General features: G+C 39.1%; 1 protein-coding gene across 2 annotated transcripts; it reads right to left on the reverse strand.

The window, feature by feature from the left end:
- Window positions 1-839: 839 nt before the first annotated feature.
- Window positions 840-6,055, reverse strand: LOC131243078 (myb family transcription factor MOF1-like). 2 transcript variants are annotated; one of them, XM_058242158.1, is made up of 6 exons: window positions 5,337-6,055; window positions 5,157-5,230; window positions 5,015-5,051; window positions 4,556-4,721; window positions 4,234-4,471; window positions 840-1,188 (listed from the first exon to the last, which is right to left on the reverse strand). In XM_058242158.1, the coding sequence occupies exons 1-6, from the start codon at window positions 5,461-5,463 to the stop codon at window positions 883-885; spliced, it is 948 nt and encodes a 315-aa protein (XP_058098141.1). In that variant the 5' UTR covers window positions 5,464-6,055; the 3' UTR covers window positions 840-882. The 2 variants fall into 2 exon arrangements, with proteins under 2 accessions (XP_058098141.1, XP_058098140.1); XM_058242157.1 differs by having other exon boundaries at window positions 5,157-5,233; window positions 5,337-6,053.
- Window positions 6,056-18,148: the final 12,093 nt, after the last annotated feature.

The following is an 18,148-nucleotide window of genomic DNA, read 5'->3' on the forward strand; positions in this document are numbered from 1 at the left end:
AACCCTTTCAATCATAAGGTCGACTAAAAGGTGCCATGCTTAAAGCATAAATAGATGGCATTTTTTATTCACCTCAAGATATCTTGTTCATTCTCTCATACACATCTGACTGCTTCTCTTAGATATTATTCCAAAAACTTTACCTACTTAGCACATAATTCGCTGGAAATATGATCAGATGTTTGATATTTGTTATGCTTATAACTAAAATACTACCTAAGGTTAAAATAAAGTGCCTCTGATTTGAAGCATTTAAAAATGAGAATGATGTATTTAACAAAACATTGCATTTTGTTTTTTGTTTTTTTTTTTTTTTGTTTTTGTTTTTTTGTTTTTTTTTAAAAAAATAAAATACATAGTTCATACTGAAAATATATGCAATGTATTTAAGAAAACATTAATTGCATTTATTTTATTTTATTTTATAATCGTAGTTCCTACTGAAATAATTTGTCGGATACAATGTCCCTGAAGTCCATGGATCTGCAAATTAGATTCCACTAATCCTAACTCTCAGTATTTGTATAACTTAGTGATATTCTACCAATGAGCGTAGATGCTAGTTGGCCTTGGTCGCCTTCCTCGAGTTGGATTGATTGTGATTTTGGTATAGTTTTCTTGTTTCGTGTCTGTACTGCATAGCAGGATATTTGATACGTGAGGCGCATTTATTTTTTCTCGGGCCTACCTGAAAGTTTTATGTAGTACCATGGTTTTCCAAATTAATAAAAGTTATGGGTGGTATGGTTTCACCTTTCTGAAAAAATGAAAAGAAAAGAAAAAAGAAGAAGATATTCTACCAATGAGGAGAAGATTGAAGAAGCTTGAGTCGAATTCAATGAACAAAGGCAAAAGGATGGATTTAATGAAAATAAAATGTGATTACACATGTTCACAAGAACCACATAGAGAGATGGAAAGATCCAAATTTATATCATTTCCCTTAGAAATACCCAAGCATTCTTTCCTTGAAGATGGGAAGGATCCATCACTGATTTCACTAATTGATGACGTGTTTATCCATTGCCTAGGATGCAATGACAGTGATAATGACAGATCATCAGCTCCTTCCTCTTTTCTCGTGTGTTCTTCGCCTAACGATATCCATGGAAATGATTTGAACTCTTGTTTCTCCTCAGACTTGCACTTCCTTGATGAAGTAATCAATGGGTCATTTGATCCGGTAATCTGTAATTATTGAATTTATCAAAATGATCAGGAAATAACTACATAAAAGAATGTGTTATCAAGTGCACAGTCCTAAAACTAGCTGAATTCAACTCAGTTAGATTTCGATCGGAGTCTCTCGGAAATTCAGTCTTGGGTCTGACCCAATTACTTACTTCAGAAGACTCATTGAGTTGAGTCGATACGATTAGAGGTGACTTGAACTGACCTACCCAATAAGTAATAGGCATACATCGAGTTTGATGCTTTTAAGTTTTCAAGTTTTCCAGCTATGATTTTGTGATGATGCAAAAGAGACATAAGATAGGTACTTGCATTTCTTATGTATGAGTTCCAACGCATCGATTATGTGATTTACAACAGCCAAATCAAGGTAAAAGGAAAATCAAAAGGTCTATGTTTAAAATGATGGTGCAAGGAAAAGTAAAAATGATTTCATGATGGATTTCTAGTAAAGATGGGTAACATACATGTGACTAAAAATAAAAATAAAAACCAAGTAGCATATAGAAACAATGGTTCATTGTCACATTATCATTGTCTTAACCTTTCTCCCAGCAATTTGGGGCCCGCTTGATTAATGTAAGTTTTACAATAGATCATTCACCAAACATGACTCTACTGTTCACCTGACCAATTTTCTTTTTTTACTCGATCTACAGAACCTTCTGTAGTCGAGGTTTGTCATATCATCATCGGGTATAATTGGAAATTTTTTTTTTTTTTTTTTAAAGTTTCATAGATTTTCAGATAAAAAAATATTTAATGCTTGATAAAAAGAATAATAAAAGAAAAGGGGAATGTTTGCATACATTTGAGTTGTGTGGGTCCCATTGTGATGTATGAGCACAATCTAATCCCTTCAGTAGATGGGCACCCATATGTTATAACTTTATCCGAAAATACCAGGCTGATCCATAATTCAGGTAGGTTACACCAAAGGGAAGAATAGGAGAGGGTAGGGAAGCACCCACCATAGAAACTTCCATATGTAATGTGGGTCCACTATGTTGTGTATATGTCATCAGACATATTCATCAGGCGTGTCCCACTAGGATGAAGGGACGCGCTGAAATGCAGACCACTAAAAATTAAGGTGGACCACAACAATCGACTCCATAGGTTTTTGGGTGATTTTACATTTCCTTATGGTGTACTCCTACCTAAGTTTTGGATCAGGACAATTAGTGGGACACACAGCAAACATGGGGCAGCACACCATTTTGGATTTCATATAAACATCACTGGTGGGCCCCACACTGCTCGAACATATGGTGATTACCATTACATTTTTAACACGTTATCATTCCCCAAAGAAAAATACAGACGATATATCTTCTCATGAAATTATAACAAGAAAAGAAACCATCCTAATGGCATGATAAATCTCCATTTCAGAGGAATGGCTAATAAAGCTAGAATTTTCCATGGGGTCCCTCACATGGTACTATTACTGGGACCCAAGCGATGTGCATATGACATCCATGCCGTCTAAAAAGTTTTGCTCCCCATAATGGTAAGGCATGAAAAATATTAGGGCGACCCAAGTGTCACATGGACCCCACAATAGAAAATAATGTGAAATCGCTCAAAAGCCTCGAAATTCAAGTGATGGGGCCCACCTAATAATAGGATTATCTGTATTTTTGGAGCATCCCATCATCGTTCAAATACCACATTGGCCCACTAGTCAAATTTGGAGGTCAGTTGTACATTGTTTTCTATGGTTGTTGCCTGCATGATGATTAGATTGGTCTATTTCTTGTGGTGGGGCACACCTGTTGGACAGTTTGAATGTTAGGCACACATCACCTGAGCTCGGTAACTCACATCAGTACCATGTAGATGCGCATGACATTCAAGAAGGGTTGATCTTTGGTTGCTCTAATTTCATTCACCTTGTGGGCTCCATTACTTGTCAGGCCATGTCCCAAAATCTCCTACATCTAGATGATCCTAACCGTCTCCTTACTTGTTGAAAAATGGACCGTTAACGTAGGATACAACTATCCGCATTGCATGTAAAAGTCCACTAATCAACGGTTATGATCAAGAGATGGGGGAATATTTTGGAACATTAACCATCCAAGCTCCGCCTGTCTAGACTACAAGAAAATCTACATCCTCTATGGTTGCACGGCCGAGTACTCTATAATTTCTCATTTCTATTTTTACTCACTCTTTAAAAAACAAAAGAAAAAAAAGAAGAAAGATTTATACCACATTTTCCTCAAGATTTATGATTTTACAGAACAGACAATGCCTTTGCTACTGAAAACGTAGGAAGTGCTTCTTTCATGGTGAAATGACCAAAGAGTCTCTCATCACTCCCTCGAAAAGGTGATGGGGTCAAACCTTGTGCTGCCCACCTGGTGTGCGTGTGACAACTGACATCCAGATCCAACCCAACCAACAAGTAAAACCTCACCACAATGATTTTTTTTTATTTTTTTAAAAAACAAACATTAGGCTAATACTTCACTAAGTGGGCCACATTGTTTTATATAGTGTGGCCCACCTGATGATTGGATCGGCCTTATTTTTTGTTGGTCTGATCATCATAGCAGAGTGCACCTCTTGGACGGGTTGGATGCCACACACACACACACACCAAATGGGCCCCACAATGCTACACTCCACCTCTTTTTAGAAGAAAAGGTAAATAAAGGAGGCGCGCTAGTTATTTCACCCAAGTAGTTCATTTTGGGGAGCTACCTTACTGGATTGTTTGGTAAAATCAGAAATCTTGAGGGATTTTGCAGAAAAAAAAAACTCGAATTTATAATAATTAATAACTATGTTTGTTCCAAATGATTTCTATTTTTGGTATTATATGAGTTTGTTTTCCATGCAATGTAATATAATAAAAAATCAATAAAAACTTACCAAAAGAAAGCAAAGACCAAAAAAAAAAATAAAATCCCATATGGGTAGAAAACAGTGAAAGGGGCAGTCTGAAAAGAGCAGCTGTGAAAAATCTCAGAAGGGATAAAGCAAGCATAGAAAGAAAGTATAAAAGCATAAAAGTTCTTTCTCCTTTTGTACCTTGACAAATTCAGATTCTTCTGCTTTGTATGGATGAAACTTGAAAACATCTTCTGAAAATATCCTTGCTTTTCCACCATCCTTCTGCCATCTTAAACAACTCTCGTCTATTCCTTTATACTCACCCATTTCTTCTATATAACCCTCATGAATACCACTCATATAGCCTGGTGCTTCAAATATCCTTTGGTTGCATTGCAAGCTATGTGAAATGGAATTTGTCTCGATAACTCGTGGTCTAAAAAAAATAAAAAAAAAGAAGATTAATGAAAGAAGGCAAACAAATAAAATCAGGAAGAGTTTCGAACCGGGGAGATCGAACCTTTTAAGAGGGAGATGCGAGTAGATGAATTGAGATTGGAAATCCGGAATGGGTTTTGAAGATTGGTAAGAACAACCATCATTCTCTTCATCGACCTCGCTGTCAATGTTATCATCATCGAAGAATTGTTTTCTCTGTTGGGTGGAATGCAAGTCCGCTGAAGAAACTGCAAGAGAAAGAGAAACGATTTTTTTTTTTGCAGAAAATCAGTATTGGTTCTGTATATTCAAATAAAAATGAGTATGAGCATCTCTAAATCGCGACTTTGTATGTTCTCAATGCACAGCTTTTTATTAAAATAAAGGAAAATAAATAAATAAAGGGATTTCAACATAAGATCAGATTTTCAATTTTATTTTATTTTATTTTATTTTTTAAATGAGATTCATGGAGAAATATTTGTAAAGCTAAAACGAATATATTATCATTTTCCTAAAAAAATAAAAAGGTCACACATACCTTGTCTGTTAATGTCACTCTTCATGCTCCTATACATCTAAAAGCCAGAAACAAAAGATAACCAACTTCATGTTAGACTCCAATCAAACCCTTTCGGGAGAGAGAGAGAGAGAGAGAGAGAGAGAGAGAGAGAGAGAGAGACCTGAAGATGGCTTTTGACATGTGAAATGGTTAGCCCTCTTACATTCATAAGCTGAAGAACAAGCTTAGGTGTGGCTTCTACGCCAAAAAAAAAAAAAAACATGCTTTCAGCAACTCTTGAAAGGAAAAACACTAGAATAAAGAAGTAAATAAAAAGAGGCCCAAAAGGAAATAGAATTACTTTCTTGGCCTCCGAGCCTTTCAATGGCATGAACAAAGCAGTGATGAAGATCAGGAGTCCATCTCAAACGAGGAACCTTAGACCTTATATACTGTCTAACAGTTCCATTCCTTCCACAACCTCTCATTTCTTCTCGTCTTTCTTCCTTCCTCCAAAAAAAAAAGGAACCTTTAAACTTCTTGAACTTTTGGGTCTTCTTCGCTTTTCTTTCCTCAATCCCCAACCTTTGAGCTGTTGAGTTATCTTTCCTTCTCTCTTCCCAGCAAAATCCAATAAAAATGGTGCTTTAACTTTCTGGGTTCCTTTCAAAACCCCTTAAAACTTCAGCTTTCCACAACTTTGAGAATCTAGGGTGCTTTTCTTTCCTCTCTTTCAATCAAACTCCTTATCGGGGACCTCTCCAAAACGCTCAAAAACTCAACTTCCTTATTCCTTTCACCTTCTCCAGCTTCTTCCTGGTATTTCCCTACGTTGAAAATGTCGACCTTTAAGGCAACAGTGGGCGGGGGAGAGATGATGAGGAAAGGAACCTCTCACTGTAAATTCCTCTCTCTCTCTCTCTCTCTCGGGGTGTCTGTCTGTCCTGCCGTAGTCTGCAAAAGAAAATTCTCATCACGAGCTTCTGATCTTCTGGAAATAATTACAAATAGCTTTGACCCATGAACGCCAAAATCGTCATCATTACAAGAAGCCCATGCAAACGAGGAGAGAGAGAGAGAGAGAGAGAGAGAGAGAGAGAGAGAGAGAGACAACGGCTGGGGTATAACGAGTCTGAAAGAATCTCCGGCTTGATTTTTTAGGCATGTGTTTAGTACTTTATTAATTTAAGATAAACACCCTCTTTGAATCGGTCAAAACCCTTCTCTCTCTCTCTCTCTCTCTCTCTCCTTGTAACCAAAGTCAACTACTAGATAATAAAATAATCGACTAGTAATAGTACGCGGGAGTACCGTGAATGAATCTTACTCCCTTAAATGGACCCCACCCCTCACCACAGGAACCACCCATCTACCCATTTCTATGTCCATGGAGACATTAAAAAAACTTTTAAAGGTAGACAAACCTTCCCATCCATTCAATTGAAGGAATTAAGCACCTAGATTGTAATCTATCTTCACATTTCCATTTTCAACCGTTCCTTTGCAGAATAAGGCATGACCCACTATATTAACCAATCATTGTAAATTTTATCATCTATTATGTGATCTATGAGATGAATGGTTACGATTTTGAATCATGGGCTATATTTTATAATAGATTTACTAAAGAATTCGTAATCCCATCAACCGTCAATCTTTTCATTTTATACACGTAATAGATGGGAATCTCGACCGTGATGTGTGTTAAATCCTCTCCCTCCATCAGGTGAGGCCCGTAAATAATCAGCCTCATCCGTAACTCAAGTGGACAACCTCATAATGAAACCAATGTTAGGTTTCTGTGTGGGGACCACAATACTGTTTATATTCCATCCAATTCGTTCATCAGATGACCCTCATCAGGATCAACCTTCAGTCTAAATTATCCCTCATAGAGGACCTCATCAGGATCAACATACCCCAACCAACTAGTTGGTGTCAAAGCTCTGTGAGCCCTCCATGATGTATGTGTTTTATCCATACCGGCTATCCATTTTTTTCAGCTCATTTCATGGCATGAGCCTAAAAATGAGTAAGTTCCAAAAGCTCAAGTGGACCATGCCACGGGAAACACTAGGGAGGCCCCAGGAAATTTTCAACGGTGAACATTTAATCCCAACCACTGCTTATGGTGTGGTCCACTTGAGCTTTGGATTTGCTCTCTTTTAGCTCATGTGGTAAAAATGAGGGGGCAAAAGGGATGAACAGCATATACAAAATACAAATATCATCGTTAAAGCTCAAGCTCACGAAGCTTCGACACCAGCTGATTGATGGGTAAGTAGTAGACTGAGAAAGATACCTCACCTTCAACGCGGAGGTCTTGGCATCGATTCCCTGGTGGAGAACAGTGAAGTGTGGTGTTGGGTCACCAACACCCAACCCAACCATGTCTGTTGGAAGCATTAATTTTCATTACTAGCGGTGGTGTGGCCCACCTGAGTTTTGTACCAGGCTGATTCTTTTGGGACGTATAGACTCGCCCATGACAGGAATGGTTGTCACACTCACGGAATGGTGGCCCCACAGAGTTTAGGTGTTTTACCTGCGCGTATAACCATTGTCTGAAGTTACTAACTGTTGAATTGGATTGTAGTGACCCCTCCAGTTCCCAGCTCGGTACTGGTCAAAGCTATGTGAGCCCAACCATGATGTATGTGCTTTATCCAAGCCGTTGATTCAAATTTTCAGATCATTTTACCACATTATACCAAACATAAGGCAAATTTAAATCTCAAGTGAAACACACCACATGAAACAGTGAGATTGAATGCCTACCATTGAAAATATCTTGTGAGCCACGGAAGCTACGGATCAAGCTTATTTATATGTTTTCCCTTCATCCAGGTTTATGTGACTTTATGAGCCTGTTGTATAGCAAATAAACATTGCGGCCCAATGATGGTTTCAACGGTGGGAATACTATCCCCACTGCTTCCTGTGGTGTGGTCCAGTTAAGCTTTGGATCAACCACATTTTGGGAATTGTAGCCTAAAATGACCTCAAAACATGATTGGATGGTGTGGATATGCTGGGCCCACGGATCTTTTTGATCACCGACCAGTCCCAAGCTCGGTACTGGTGGGGTCACTACCGAGTCCCCCGACTGTGAGCTTAGCAAGTGCACACGCGTGTGCAATAAAGCTCGTGTAGACATCACACGTGTCAACATGGCTCATATTTACCATATCCAATCCATCCGTCAGGTTGCTCTGACCTTGTACATATTTCCCAAAAATAAAATCTGGTTTATTCAGCACGTGGGCCCCACTATTGGAAAATTTGGAAGGATTAAAAAACTTCAGCCAAGTATTTCATGGCCATTTATTTATTTTGCAAACTGTGGCCAACCTGAAAAGTAGACACCCGTGATGGAAACGGATTGGCTATTCCCCCGGCCACCAGCCAATGGCTGTTGGTCGGTGCTCTGTGGGCCCCGTCATTATGTATGTGTTTCATCCATACTGTCCATCTATTTTTCTAGATTATTTAATGGTATGACACCAAAAATGAGGTATATCCCAATCTCAAGTGGATCACATTACAGGAAACAGTGTTGAATGAACGGCCATCGTTAAAAACTTTTTGGGGGGCCATAAAAGTTTTGGATCAAATTGATCTTTGTTTTTTTCCTTCATCTGAGTCTGTATTACCTAATCAACAGATTGGATGTCAAATAAACAGTACAGTGGGCCTTAGGAGGATTTTAATGGTGGATATCCAATCACCATTGTTTTCCTGTCGTGTGGTCCACCTGAGATTTATATGCCTCTCATTTTTTGTATCAAGTACTAAAATGATCTATAAAAATGTATTAACGGAGTGGATGAAACACATACATCATGGTGGGGTCCACGGAGCATCGACCATCAGCCACCGGGCTGGTGGCAGGGTTGTACCCAATCCGGTCCCAACGTGATTCTTGGGTTTCTGATCGACAAATTGGATCTCAGCCGTACCGTGCCATGTCAGCAAACATGTGACATGTACCTGAGCTTTATTGTACACACGTGTGGGTTTGCCAAAATTACTGAATTTTCAGGTCATCTAACAAACCCACATGCTTCGATTAGAAAAGTGGGGCCATGATTTGATGGTTTGGATCTAAGTAGGTGAATGGCACGTGTACAGAGGATGTATGGTGGGCCATACCCCTGCAGATTACGGTTACGTTTCATCATGGAATGTCACGTAAAATTCCAAGACTTTCAACTACAACCCTAAAAGCCAGGGTTTGATTTTTTTTCTTGTTGCATTATCTTTCTTCCATCAATCACGTTTCTTACAACTAAAGCCGGTGCCGACTTTTGACAAACAAACCGAAGAAAGCTTCAAATTTTCAAACCATTTCTAGAAAAGAAAACGTGGGTCATTTGTAAATTACATGAAAAGTGAGACCTATATGAGCTGTCATCATAGATGGTCCCAACCATCCATCTTCAGGGTAGGTGGGCCATGTTCCAAATGCACCAATGATGTGAGTTTTTCCTTTTCTAGCTGTTTGACTGCCACCGTGTATGGGCAAGCTCCTACGATGCCACGATTTATTTATTTATTTTTTACACCGTAGTGTGAATGGACGGTCGGATTATCGGATGTATCCTGCATGTGACATGAGTATGGTTTAAAATTTAGTAAATCCATGAGGAAGTTTTTTTTTTTTTTTTTTTTTTGGGTGGTGCACAGGTGTACAGAAGAGTAGGGGTGCACACAGTTCAGTTCGGTTCGGTTCTGGGGTGAAACCGGAACTGAACCGTTCCTTATGGTTCCAAGATTTTCGGAACCGGAACTGAACCGTTAGCACCGTAGAACCGAATTGGAACCGGACCGTGAAAACCGGTTCGGTTCCACGGTTCTGGGCTTTTTATAATCCGGCCCAATTGCATGTTCTATTTTATAATTTAGCCCATGTCCATTCGTGTTGTGATCCACTTGATGAATGATTTAAATATTGTATATGGTATGAGAAAACATATTTATGAAAACAAGCAAAGGGTGCATTGTAAACCATAAATCATGAGTCAAATATACAACTAAAATATATTGTAAACTCACGATTTCAGGTTCGGTTCCATGAATTGGATCCATGGTTCGGATCACGGTTCGGTTCGGTTCTACATACCACTAAACCGGAACCGAACTGAACTAAATGATTCTTTAATTTTTAGAATCGGAACCGGAACCGGTGCACTCTAGAACCGGACCAAACCGGACCGTTTGGTCGGTTCCGGTCCGGTTCCACCGTTCTACCGGTTCGATGTGCACCCCTACAGAAGAGGACCAAAACTCAGTCAGCTTAAAAAGGTGTTTCTTTGGATTGGCCAAGCAACTGCCACAGGCACCTAAGATCAGCTGTTTCCTGTGATTTGGTCCACCTGAGAGTGGTGATTGGCCATTGAAAACTTCCTGCTGTCCACAAAAGTTTTGGATCAAGCTGATATTTGTTTCTTCCTTGTATAACTTTATCAAAAGGTTGGATGGCAAATAAAAATTATGGTAAGACCTACAAAGTTTTTAATGTTGAGGCGTTCAATCACCACTGTTTCCTATAGTATTTTTTAAGATTTGGATCTGCTTTATTTTTTGGCTCATGCCCTAAAATGATATCGAAAAACAGATGGACAGTGTAGATTTAGAATATACATCAAAACAAGCCCTGCAGAAAGGACCGCTTGGATGAGTCTGGGTGCACTTAATTATCCAGTCAGCTCATCATGCACCTAAAGGAAGACTTGCTAACCATGTATGTGGGTAGGGTGATGTATGAATTGGTTCTATGTATTTATTGAAACTGATAGTTGTTAGTGTACTTATTTGTGCACCTTGTTTATCAATCACGTAAGTCTGTGCATTAAGGAGTCCATTGAGCCATTGAAAAATGAAGACTGGTTACACAAGAAGGCATGATGCATTAAAGACTAAAAAATTGGTAAATAAGGTGCCTTAGTAATCCTAACCATTGACCCAAAATAATCTTTAAACTCTACATGATCCTAATCTTTATAAGTAAACCTTGTTTGATCATCCTTAGCCCTAGGAGTCAAATTAAAATATTATAAATAAGGCTATAAGAGGTGCAAAGCTGCTGTACATCATACTGTCCAAAACAACAAACTTTCTAGTGTTGTCGATCTAAGCTTCGAACGATTAATGACCCCGGTTAATCGATTGATGGAACTCGAAAACGTCCAATGAGGTATCCGGTTAAATCTTTAGACATTCGTTTAATCGAGGCATTCAATCAATTGAACTAGCCGATTTATGCATGCTTCATTTTTTTTTTAATCATTGGAACTTGATTCCTTTATAAGGGGCATATGAGCCTTGGGCAAAATGATGATTTTTGAGTGGATTTGAAACCTTAGCTTATCCCAATACTTCACAATACTTTTCGGATCTCACCCAAAGGGATTCAAGTCATCTTATATGTGTTTAATCACTATAATGAGCATTTCAAACTCCTTGTGAAGATAATCTTGTTTCTTTGTATTCTTTAGAGGATTAACACCAATTCGATAGGAAAACATTTGTCTTTCAAACTTCTAGAATTCCCATCTAGGTGATTCCTCGTTTGAAAACTAACTAAATCTCCAAGGGAGCCTCTGGTGGGAGTAGACATTAGGTTCTTGTGTATATATAACGTCTTGAGGTTTGAACTACACAAATTTGATTAATCAATCGTAGAAAGCCAACGAATCCGATCGATCACTTAAACCTTAAGTTTAATCTCGTGATTCGTTCATCTATGACCTAAATCTAGTTGACTTATTACTGACTAATCAAGACAACCATAATTAAATAAAGATCTACTTAAAGTTGAGACAATATGGGTCAAATATTAATTAATGAACCAAATTGACTCAATTACTCGACTAGCATAAGAACCAATGCTCAAGGGTGATTATGAATGAATCATCATTTCTGCTAGTTGTGAATAGGCCACACTATGAAATTTGCTAATACAATCCATAATCATTGCATATAAGAAATCTTCATATCTAATTAATTTTTAAAATGCCTTAAATATCCAAACAAGCTCTAGACCGCAAGTTAGTGGGCTACTAGTTTCAAAACTATGGAATAATGTCCATCTCACTGGACTTGACGCTCATTGCGGGTGGCGAACCAAGAAAGTGTCCAAAATTGCTCAACTTGGACTGGAGGCCAAGTGCTTGAAATGCGCGAATCACCTAAGTTAAAATATGAAAAGTTAGGTAAAATATACATATCACTGTTTTGCAAAGTTGTGAACTTTCGACTGTTAGATTGCAACCAAACTCAGGGTACGGGTCAAGGATATTTTCCTTGCGTATTTATATAACTTCGACCCCAATGAAACATCGCTGACCGTTGATTTGACTTAGGTTCCCCATGGTCGATCTGCACGTCCGATTGTGACAAGGTTGTGTCTTAGTATAGATCCATTGGTAGGGGACCTACCTCATAGTGTAGATAAACCCGCGGGCCCTCCTAGGGGCACCATTAGTTAAAATTAAATGACCTTCGCTAGGGCATAGATGACAAATGAAGTGGCCCTAAGGCTATTTGTGCACCATCTGGAGCTATAAATAGCTCTCAAATTGCACCCCATTCTCCCCATCCGAATTTAGCAACCCTAATTTGGGAGAAAGGGAAAGAAGGAGAGAAAAGAGGAGAGACATCGGAGGAGTGGCTGCTAGAAGAGATTTCTCCTTCTTCCCTTTAGTCCACATGCCAAACTGCCACCACTTCTGCTGTCAGAACTACTCCAACGATGATTAAGGGTAAGATTTCTAACCTTCCTTGTAAATGTAGGTTTTCAAATGGAACTCATCCAACCCTTACAAACTCATGTACTCGTGTAGGTGGTCGAAGATCCTTCCTTGGAACGTAACACTAGAAATGAATCTAAGTCAGACGTACTAGAGAGATGTGTGGACCATAAGTGCTTAGGTTATGGTTTGTCAATGCTACTATTTTAGTTAATGATTTATGATTATTAATGTAGAATTCACATGATAACTTAGGCATATTTCAATTTCTGGCCAATAAGTTGTAAATTGTAGTATAGCGATACCTATGTGTTCGATGAAATGCCTAAATGAGTATGTTACTAAATTTAGTTATTAAATGTGAATCATTTTATTTGTAAATGCCAGCTAAGTTGATTAGAATAAAAAATAGGACTACAAGAGTAGTCTTGTTAGTCGATAAATTTTTAAATATGGGTTGACCAAATTAGGCTGGCCACCCTAGGCAAGTTTGATTAATTTGGGTCGAACGCTGATGACCGACAGTGGCTCGGCCACTCGAAGTGCTTAAACACTCCATGTTGGTTGTACCGGTGTTTGTCCGTATCAACCGAAATTGCCTAAAAAATCGATTAACCTTATATATGTTCACCATATATGATCACAACTGTTCAAATCTAGGACACCCCTCTTACCATTTACGAAGGTCTACTATTAACCATTAGCATCACGATCCTCAAGACTCGTGAGCCAGGGATAGTGATATGAGAAACCGTGTCCGTGCTATCGGCCTACGCTGGTGTGATGAGCCTCTCTGTAGTGACCACGAGCATTACTCTTACAACTTGCCTTTTGGAATGTATTCAGCTGGAAGTGACGAACCCAAATGGATCAAGGATTACATGCATAGGACCGTGGTGGTTCTCTCGTACCTAGTGATCCGGATGAGATCGATGACAAAAAGGGAGGTACCCTAGCTTTCCCATATTGCTGGATGAATAGGCCTAATTAATCGCTCGGTTAACATAACTATTCACCACATCGCATTAGAATAGGATGTGGCGAATCAGGAGTTAAAGTCGCATGTTGAGGGAGTGTTGTCATTTGCGAACCAGGTGTTTGGAGTCACGTGTTAAGGGAGTGTTGAATTGTAAGTACATGCATCATTTTATAAACCACATTATGTGCATTATAAGAGTAATTAGGAAGTGACTGTTTGCATTGCTTTATCATTCCTGTACTGTTAGACTTGATAATAATGTAACTCATGCTTTATGGAACCACTGAGTTGATCACTCACTCCCACTCTAGGACGGTGTTTTAAAACACCAACCAGATGTTGATATAGATGTAGGGACCATCGAAGACGATGCATTGGACCAGGTGTGCATGGACGAGGAGTTCTCTTACTTTCAGCTTTTGGATGGGTTGATGTAAGCTGCGCACTTCTCAACAGGGAGAGTGAAGCGATCAAGCATAGCTAGAAGTCACATTTTGTAATACCCTGTACTTCTCAGTACTTGGGTATTACTTGATAATCTAAATTATAGAACCGCTTATCTTCATTCCAGCTTAAATCGGATTGTTGGAATTAGTCCTCACCCATGGATCAAGCCATCCACCCGTTAACGGTGCAGATAGACCATCACATTGCTAGATAAATCTATTTAGGACTTTAGCTTCTTTGACTGATAAATCTAACCTTCCATTATTAACATGAGAGCATGAACTTTCAGGTTCACCGTTCATCAGGCCCACAACCCTCAACATAACAATTCCTAAACTCGATCCCCACCATTGGGTCATGTGGCCCCTAAATTTACTACGAACTTCCACTAAAAAACAGATCCGGCCATTGAAGTTTAAAAATCAGTTGTTGAATTCGTGATCCGTCAGTAGACTAGGACTTTACATCACCTGATTAGGCATCTAATCATCAAAATCAGTCATTAGACTCATTTAAATATGTTAAAGGATGTATATGTAGTTAGAGATCTATTCTGAAACAATTCAACCATTCGATTCAAGATCAGTCATTCACTTGAGATACAGGGTCGTCGAATTATAGAAATAATGGCAAAATTTCCCTAAATTGGATTACAAACCTCATATCTAGTGATCAATACAATTAGGCCATTGGTCGACAATTTAAAACACTTCAGCCATTACACCTTAAAATGAGCCATTTATCTGTGAGATTAGCCATCAATTGTCAAATATGCGCCATGAAGCGTCTTGACCATTGGAACAACTCCATGAGACTTTTTGACCATTGACGTTCAAGTACAGGATGACCTGACCATCAAATCGGTGGAGATCCATAACTGGATGATTCAATCAATATGTGTGGCCCACCTAAACTCTAAATTTGTTTGGTTCTTGGTGAAAGGCCCTTATTGGGACCTCCAAGGAGAATAGATGGAGTGGATTTCACTGTACATCTCAAGTGGACCCATGAAAGTGTTGCATACGTAGAAAATTTACATGCACCACGGTGTACAGGATCGCCAAACCAGGTCAATAGGCGCTGACCCGATAAAGACCAAAAAAGGGGGAGACTTTATCTCCTTTCCCGCCTACGGGCATTTTAAACAGAAGGTATCCATCCATTTTGATTTGCGATCCACCATCACAGCTATTGCATAGATCCGAACCGTCCATCAGGGAGTTGGGAACTTCCTGATCAAAACCTTGTTGATTTCATGTGAAAATACACACGTGTGTGTGCACAGACACGGGCACAAATAGAGGAGTGCACGCAACAATTTTTGAAAGTGGAAATCTGTTTACGTGTCGTGTTGGTAATCCGAGGCAACAACCTGTTGTTGATCTCAATTGCACAATGAGCTAAGATCGTGACCATCCGTTTGCCACTAGATAGGGAAGCCCTCTCCACAGCTGGAGAAAAGGTGGAAGGAATCCTTCCTTTTTAAGTGTGGCTCCATCTTAGCTGTTCAGGAGCTTCTAGAGGTTTCCCAGTCGATCTCCAATGCCCATCTTAGGGCAACATCAAGACTATCTCGTTACTATTGCAAGTTCTCGTGCGAGATATCGACAACTTGCAAAAATGGTGCCGCAAGCAAAGACCTTGTGCACCACCAAGTTTCGTGACTGTCCATCTAAAAGTTGGGCCCCACAATGGTCAAGAGGCCCATCTGATCCATCTAAAAGCTGTGGATCATCAGATGGGGCCGTCGATAAGAAATCGATCTGCTGCCCCTTCTTCTCCAATCGGCTGTGGAAACCATCATCTTTTAGTGGCCCCCATTCCCTGATTTGAGTCGCCCATCTGGTGGCTCATAGCCTCAAATGATCATTCCAATGGCTAGATCTCAGCCAGACAAACAACTTCTAAAGAGATCATCAACAAGCTCTCTTCGTTAATTGGGATTAATAGGCGCGGTTGTAACTAATCAGCCTATTATGAGCCGATCCTTCTAGGCTCCCATAAGGCTATAAATAGCCTCTTTTCATTTTAGGGCAACCATTCCAAAAGGAGAAAGAAAAACAGAAAATAGAGGCGAATGCACCATTTTCATTGCCGCATGTAGTTGGGTTAACTCGGTCTGAGTCACTGCATGCTTAGGGTGAGTTTGGGGCTTCACTCGGTTATTTCCAACACAACAAGAAGAAGGAGAAGAAGAGAAGAAGCAAAAGGAAATGAAGCAGAAGAAAGAGGAACAGAAACGAGAAGAAGGGAGATCGAGTGGATCCTAGTTGGCTCGGGACTCTACGGAACAACTTTGTTCATCCTCCAAGCCATCATCCAATCTCTAGTTGGGATTGGGGCTTCATCAGACTCCTAGAGAAAAGGAAAAAGAGATGAAAGAATGCATAAGTGGGTGTGCACGATCCCAACTCGGTCGAGTTTGCAACCAAACCAACAACTCGTTGTGCGGCTTGGGTTGAGTTGTACGAACCCCATCTGAGATCAGGTCATGTCTGGTCGAGAAAGAAAGAAAAGAAAGAGAGAAAGGTGATAAGGAAGAGAAGAGAAAGAAGCAATAGAAGAATGGCAGCAGGTTGGAGCATTGAGTCGACTCACTGGGTTTTGATGAGTCAGTCCAGCAAACTGCTGGAAATGTCGACAGAGAGGAAATGAGAAATGAGAGAAGGGAAGTAGAAAAGAAAGAGAAAGGAGGAAGAAAGGAGGAAGAAAGGAGGAAGAAAGAAGAAGGGAGGAAGACTGAGTGACTTACCTGAGTCGACTCAATGAGTCAGCCCCTAAAACACATGAACTGGGCTTGACTTAGGTCAGTTCAGCCCATCTTAGATTGTTGCCGAGTCATGGAATTCTGTTACTCAAAGGTAATAGCATTATTCATCGCAATACATAAGCTATTCATGTTTTTGGATTTCTACTGAGTTAACTCAATGGGTTTTTAATTAAATTGAAATCTGATTTGAATAAATCTGGGTCTCTTAGAGAATGATAGCTGATTTCAGTGGGTGAATTCAATTTAGCTTGCATACAAGGTTTGGACCGAGTTGTGTTCAAGTTGAGGCCGAATTGGGATTGAGTTGAGTCAAGTGAGTCACATCACAAAGTGAGTCTAACTCTGTTATCTTATCATGCTAAATCAAGTTTGATGTAGTAAATTCTTGAATTCCTTCTCATATCTGAAATTTGAAGCCTCTAAGTTAGATCTTCCTTGTTCAAATTGATTTAAAATCAAGATGAATTCAAGTTAGAGTCAAAGTGAGTCAAATCGATCGTACAAGGTGAGTTGATCTCTTAATTATTTTATTGGAATATTATTTAGAACTTGATCTAGGTTATTTAATATTATTTTCTGATTTTAATTTAGGGAATTTGAACTTCCCAATTTTCACCATTGAGTCACATTTAAGTGAGTTGTATTGATTTGAATTGAACTCGAGTAAATGCTAGTTGACAGGACTTGATCTTAAGACTTGTTTTGGCGTTGCTAGCGACTTGTGTAGTGAACCCACACTTTTTAAGGAGAGGATCACCCTTCAAGCCTTTCTACATCATGATAGTTAGCATTATTTAATTATATTCATTCATTTATCTAACTGATTTCTTAAAACCATATCATATAGAAATGATGATAATTGTTAGTTCTAATTGAGTGATTCTTTATAAATATTTGATGACTGAATTAAATTCCATGATTGGACATGCTATAGATCGCAAATATCCCTGTTTTGATTTTAAATGTACATTTTGCATGTGTGAATACTATTAACATTGTACACGTTTCGTTTTACTACTTGTGATGATATGACGGTGTTTATGGAGGTCCTTTAACTAGTGGCCATTCTATCTAATAAATTAAATCGAAGTTTGTTGTGGACTTACCATTTAATGAATTGTTGTGCCCTTATGGCTTTTGGGGTCAATCCTTTTCACCGTATCCTTGAATGAATTATTTGCCCTATGTGGCTTAATTGTATGTTTGCCCTTTATAGCCTTGATGGA

The sequence above is a fragment of the Magnolia sinica genome, chromosome 4 (assembly GCF_029962835.1).
Source record: "Magnolia sinica isolate HGM2019 chromosome 4, MsV1, whole genome shotgun sequence".
In the NCBI taxonomy this organism is placed as follows: domain Eukaryota; kingdom Viridiplantae; phylum Streptophyta; class Magnoliopsida; order Magnoliales; family Magnoliaceae; genus Magnolia; species Magnolia sinica.

Bases quoted from the DNA above. Each gene is read 5' to 3' on its own strand.
- LOC131243078 (XM_058242157.1), bottom strand. From the start codon at position 5,463: ATGAGAGGTTGTGGAAGGAATGGAACTGTTAGACAGTATATAAGGTCT. The intron at 5,052-5,156 runs GTCTCTCTCTCT...TCTGGCTTTTAG, and splicing joins ATGTCAAAAGCCATCTTCAG to ATGTATAGGAGCATGAAGAG. The intron at 4,472-4,555 runs GTTCGATCTCCC...TATTTTTTTTAG, and splicing joins TCGCATCTCCCTCTTAAAAG to ACCACGAGTTATCGAGACAA.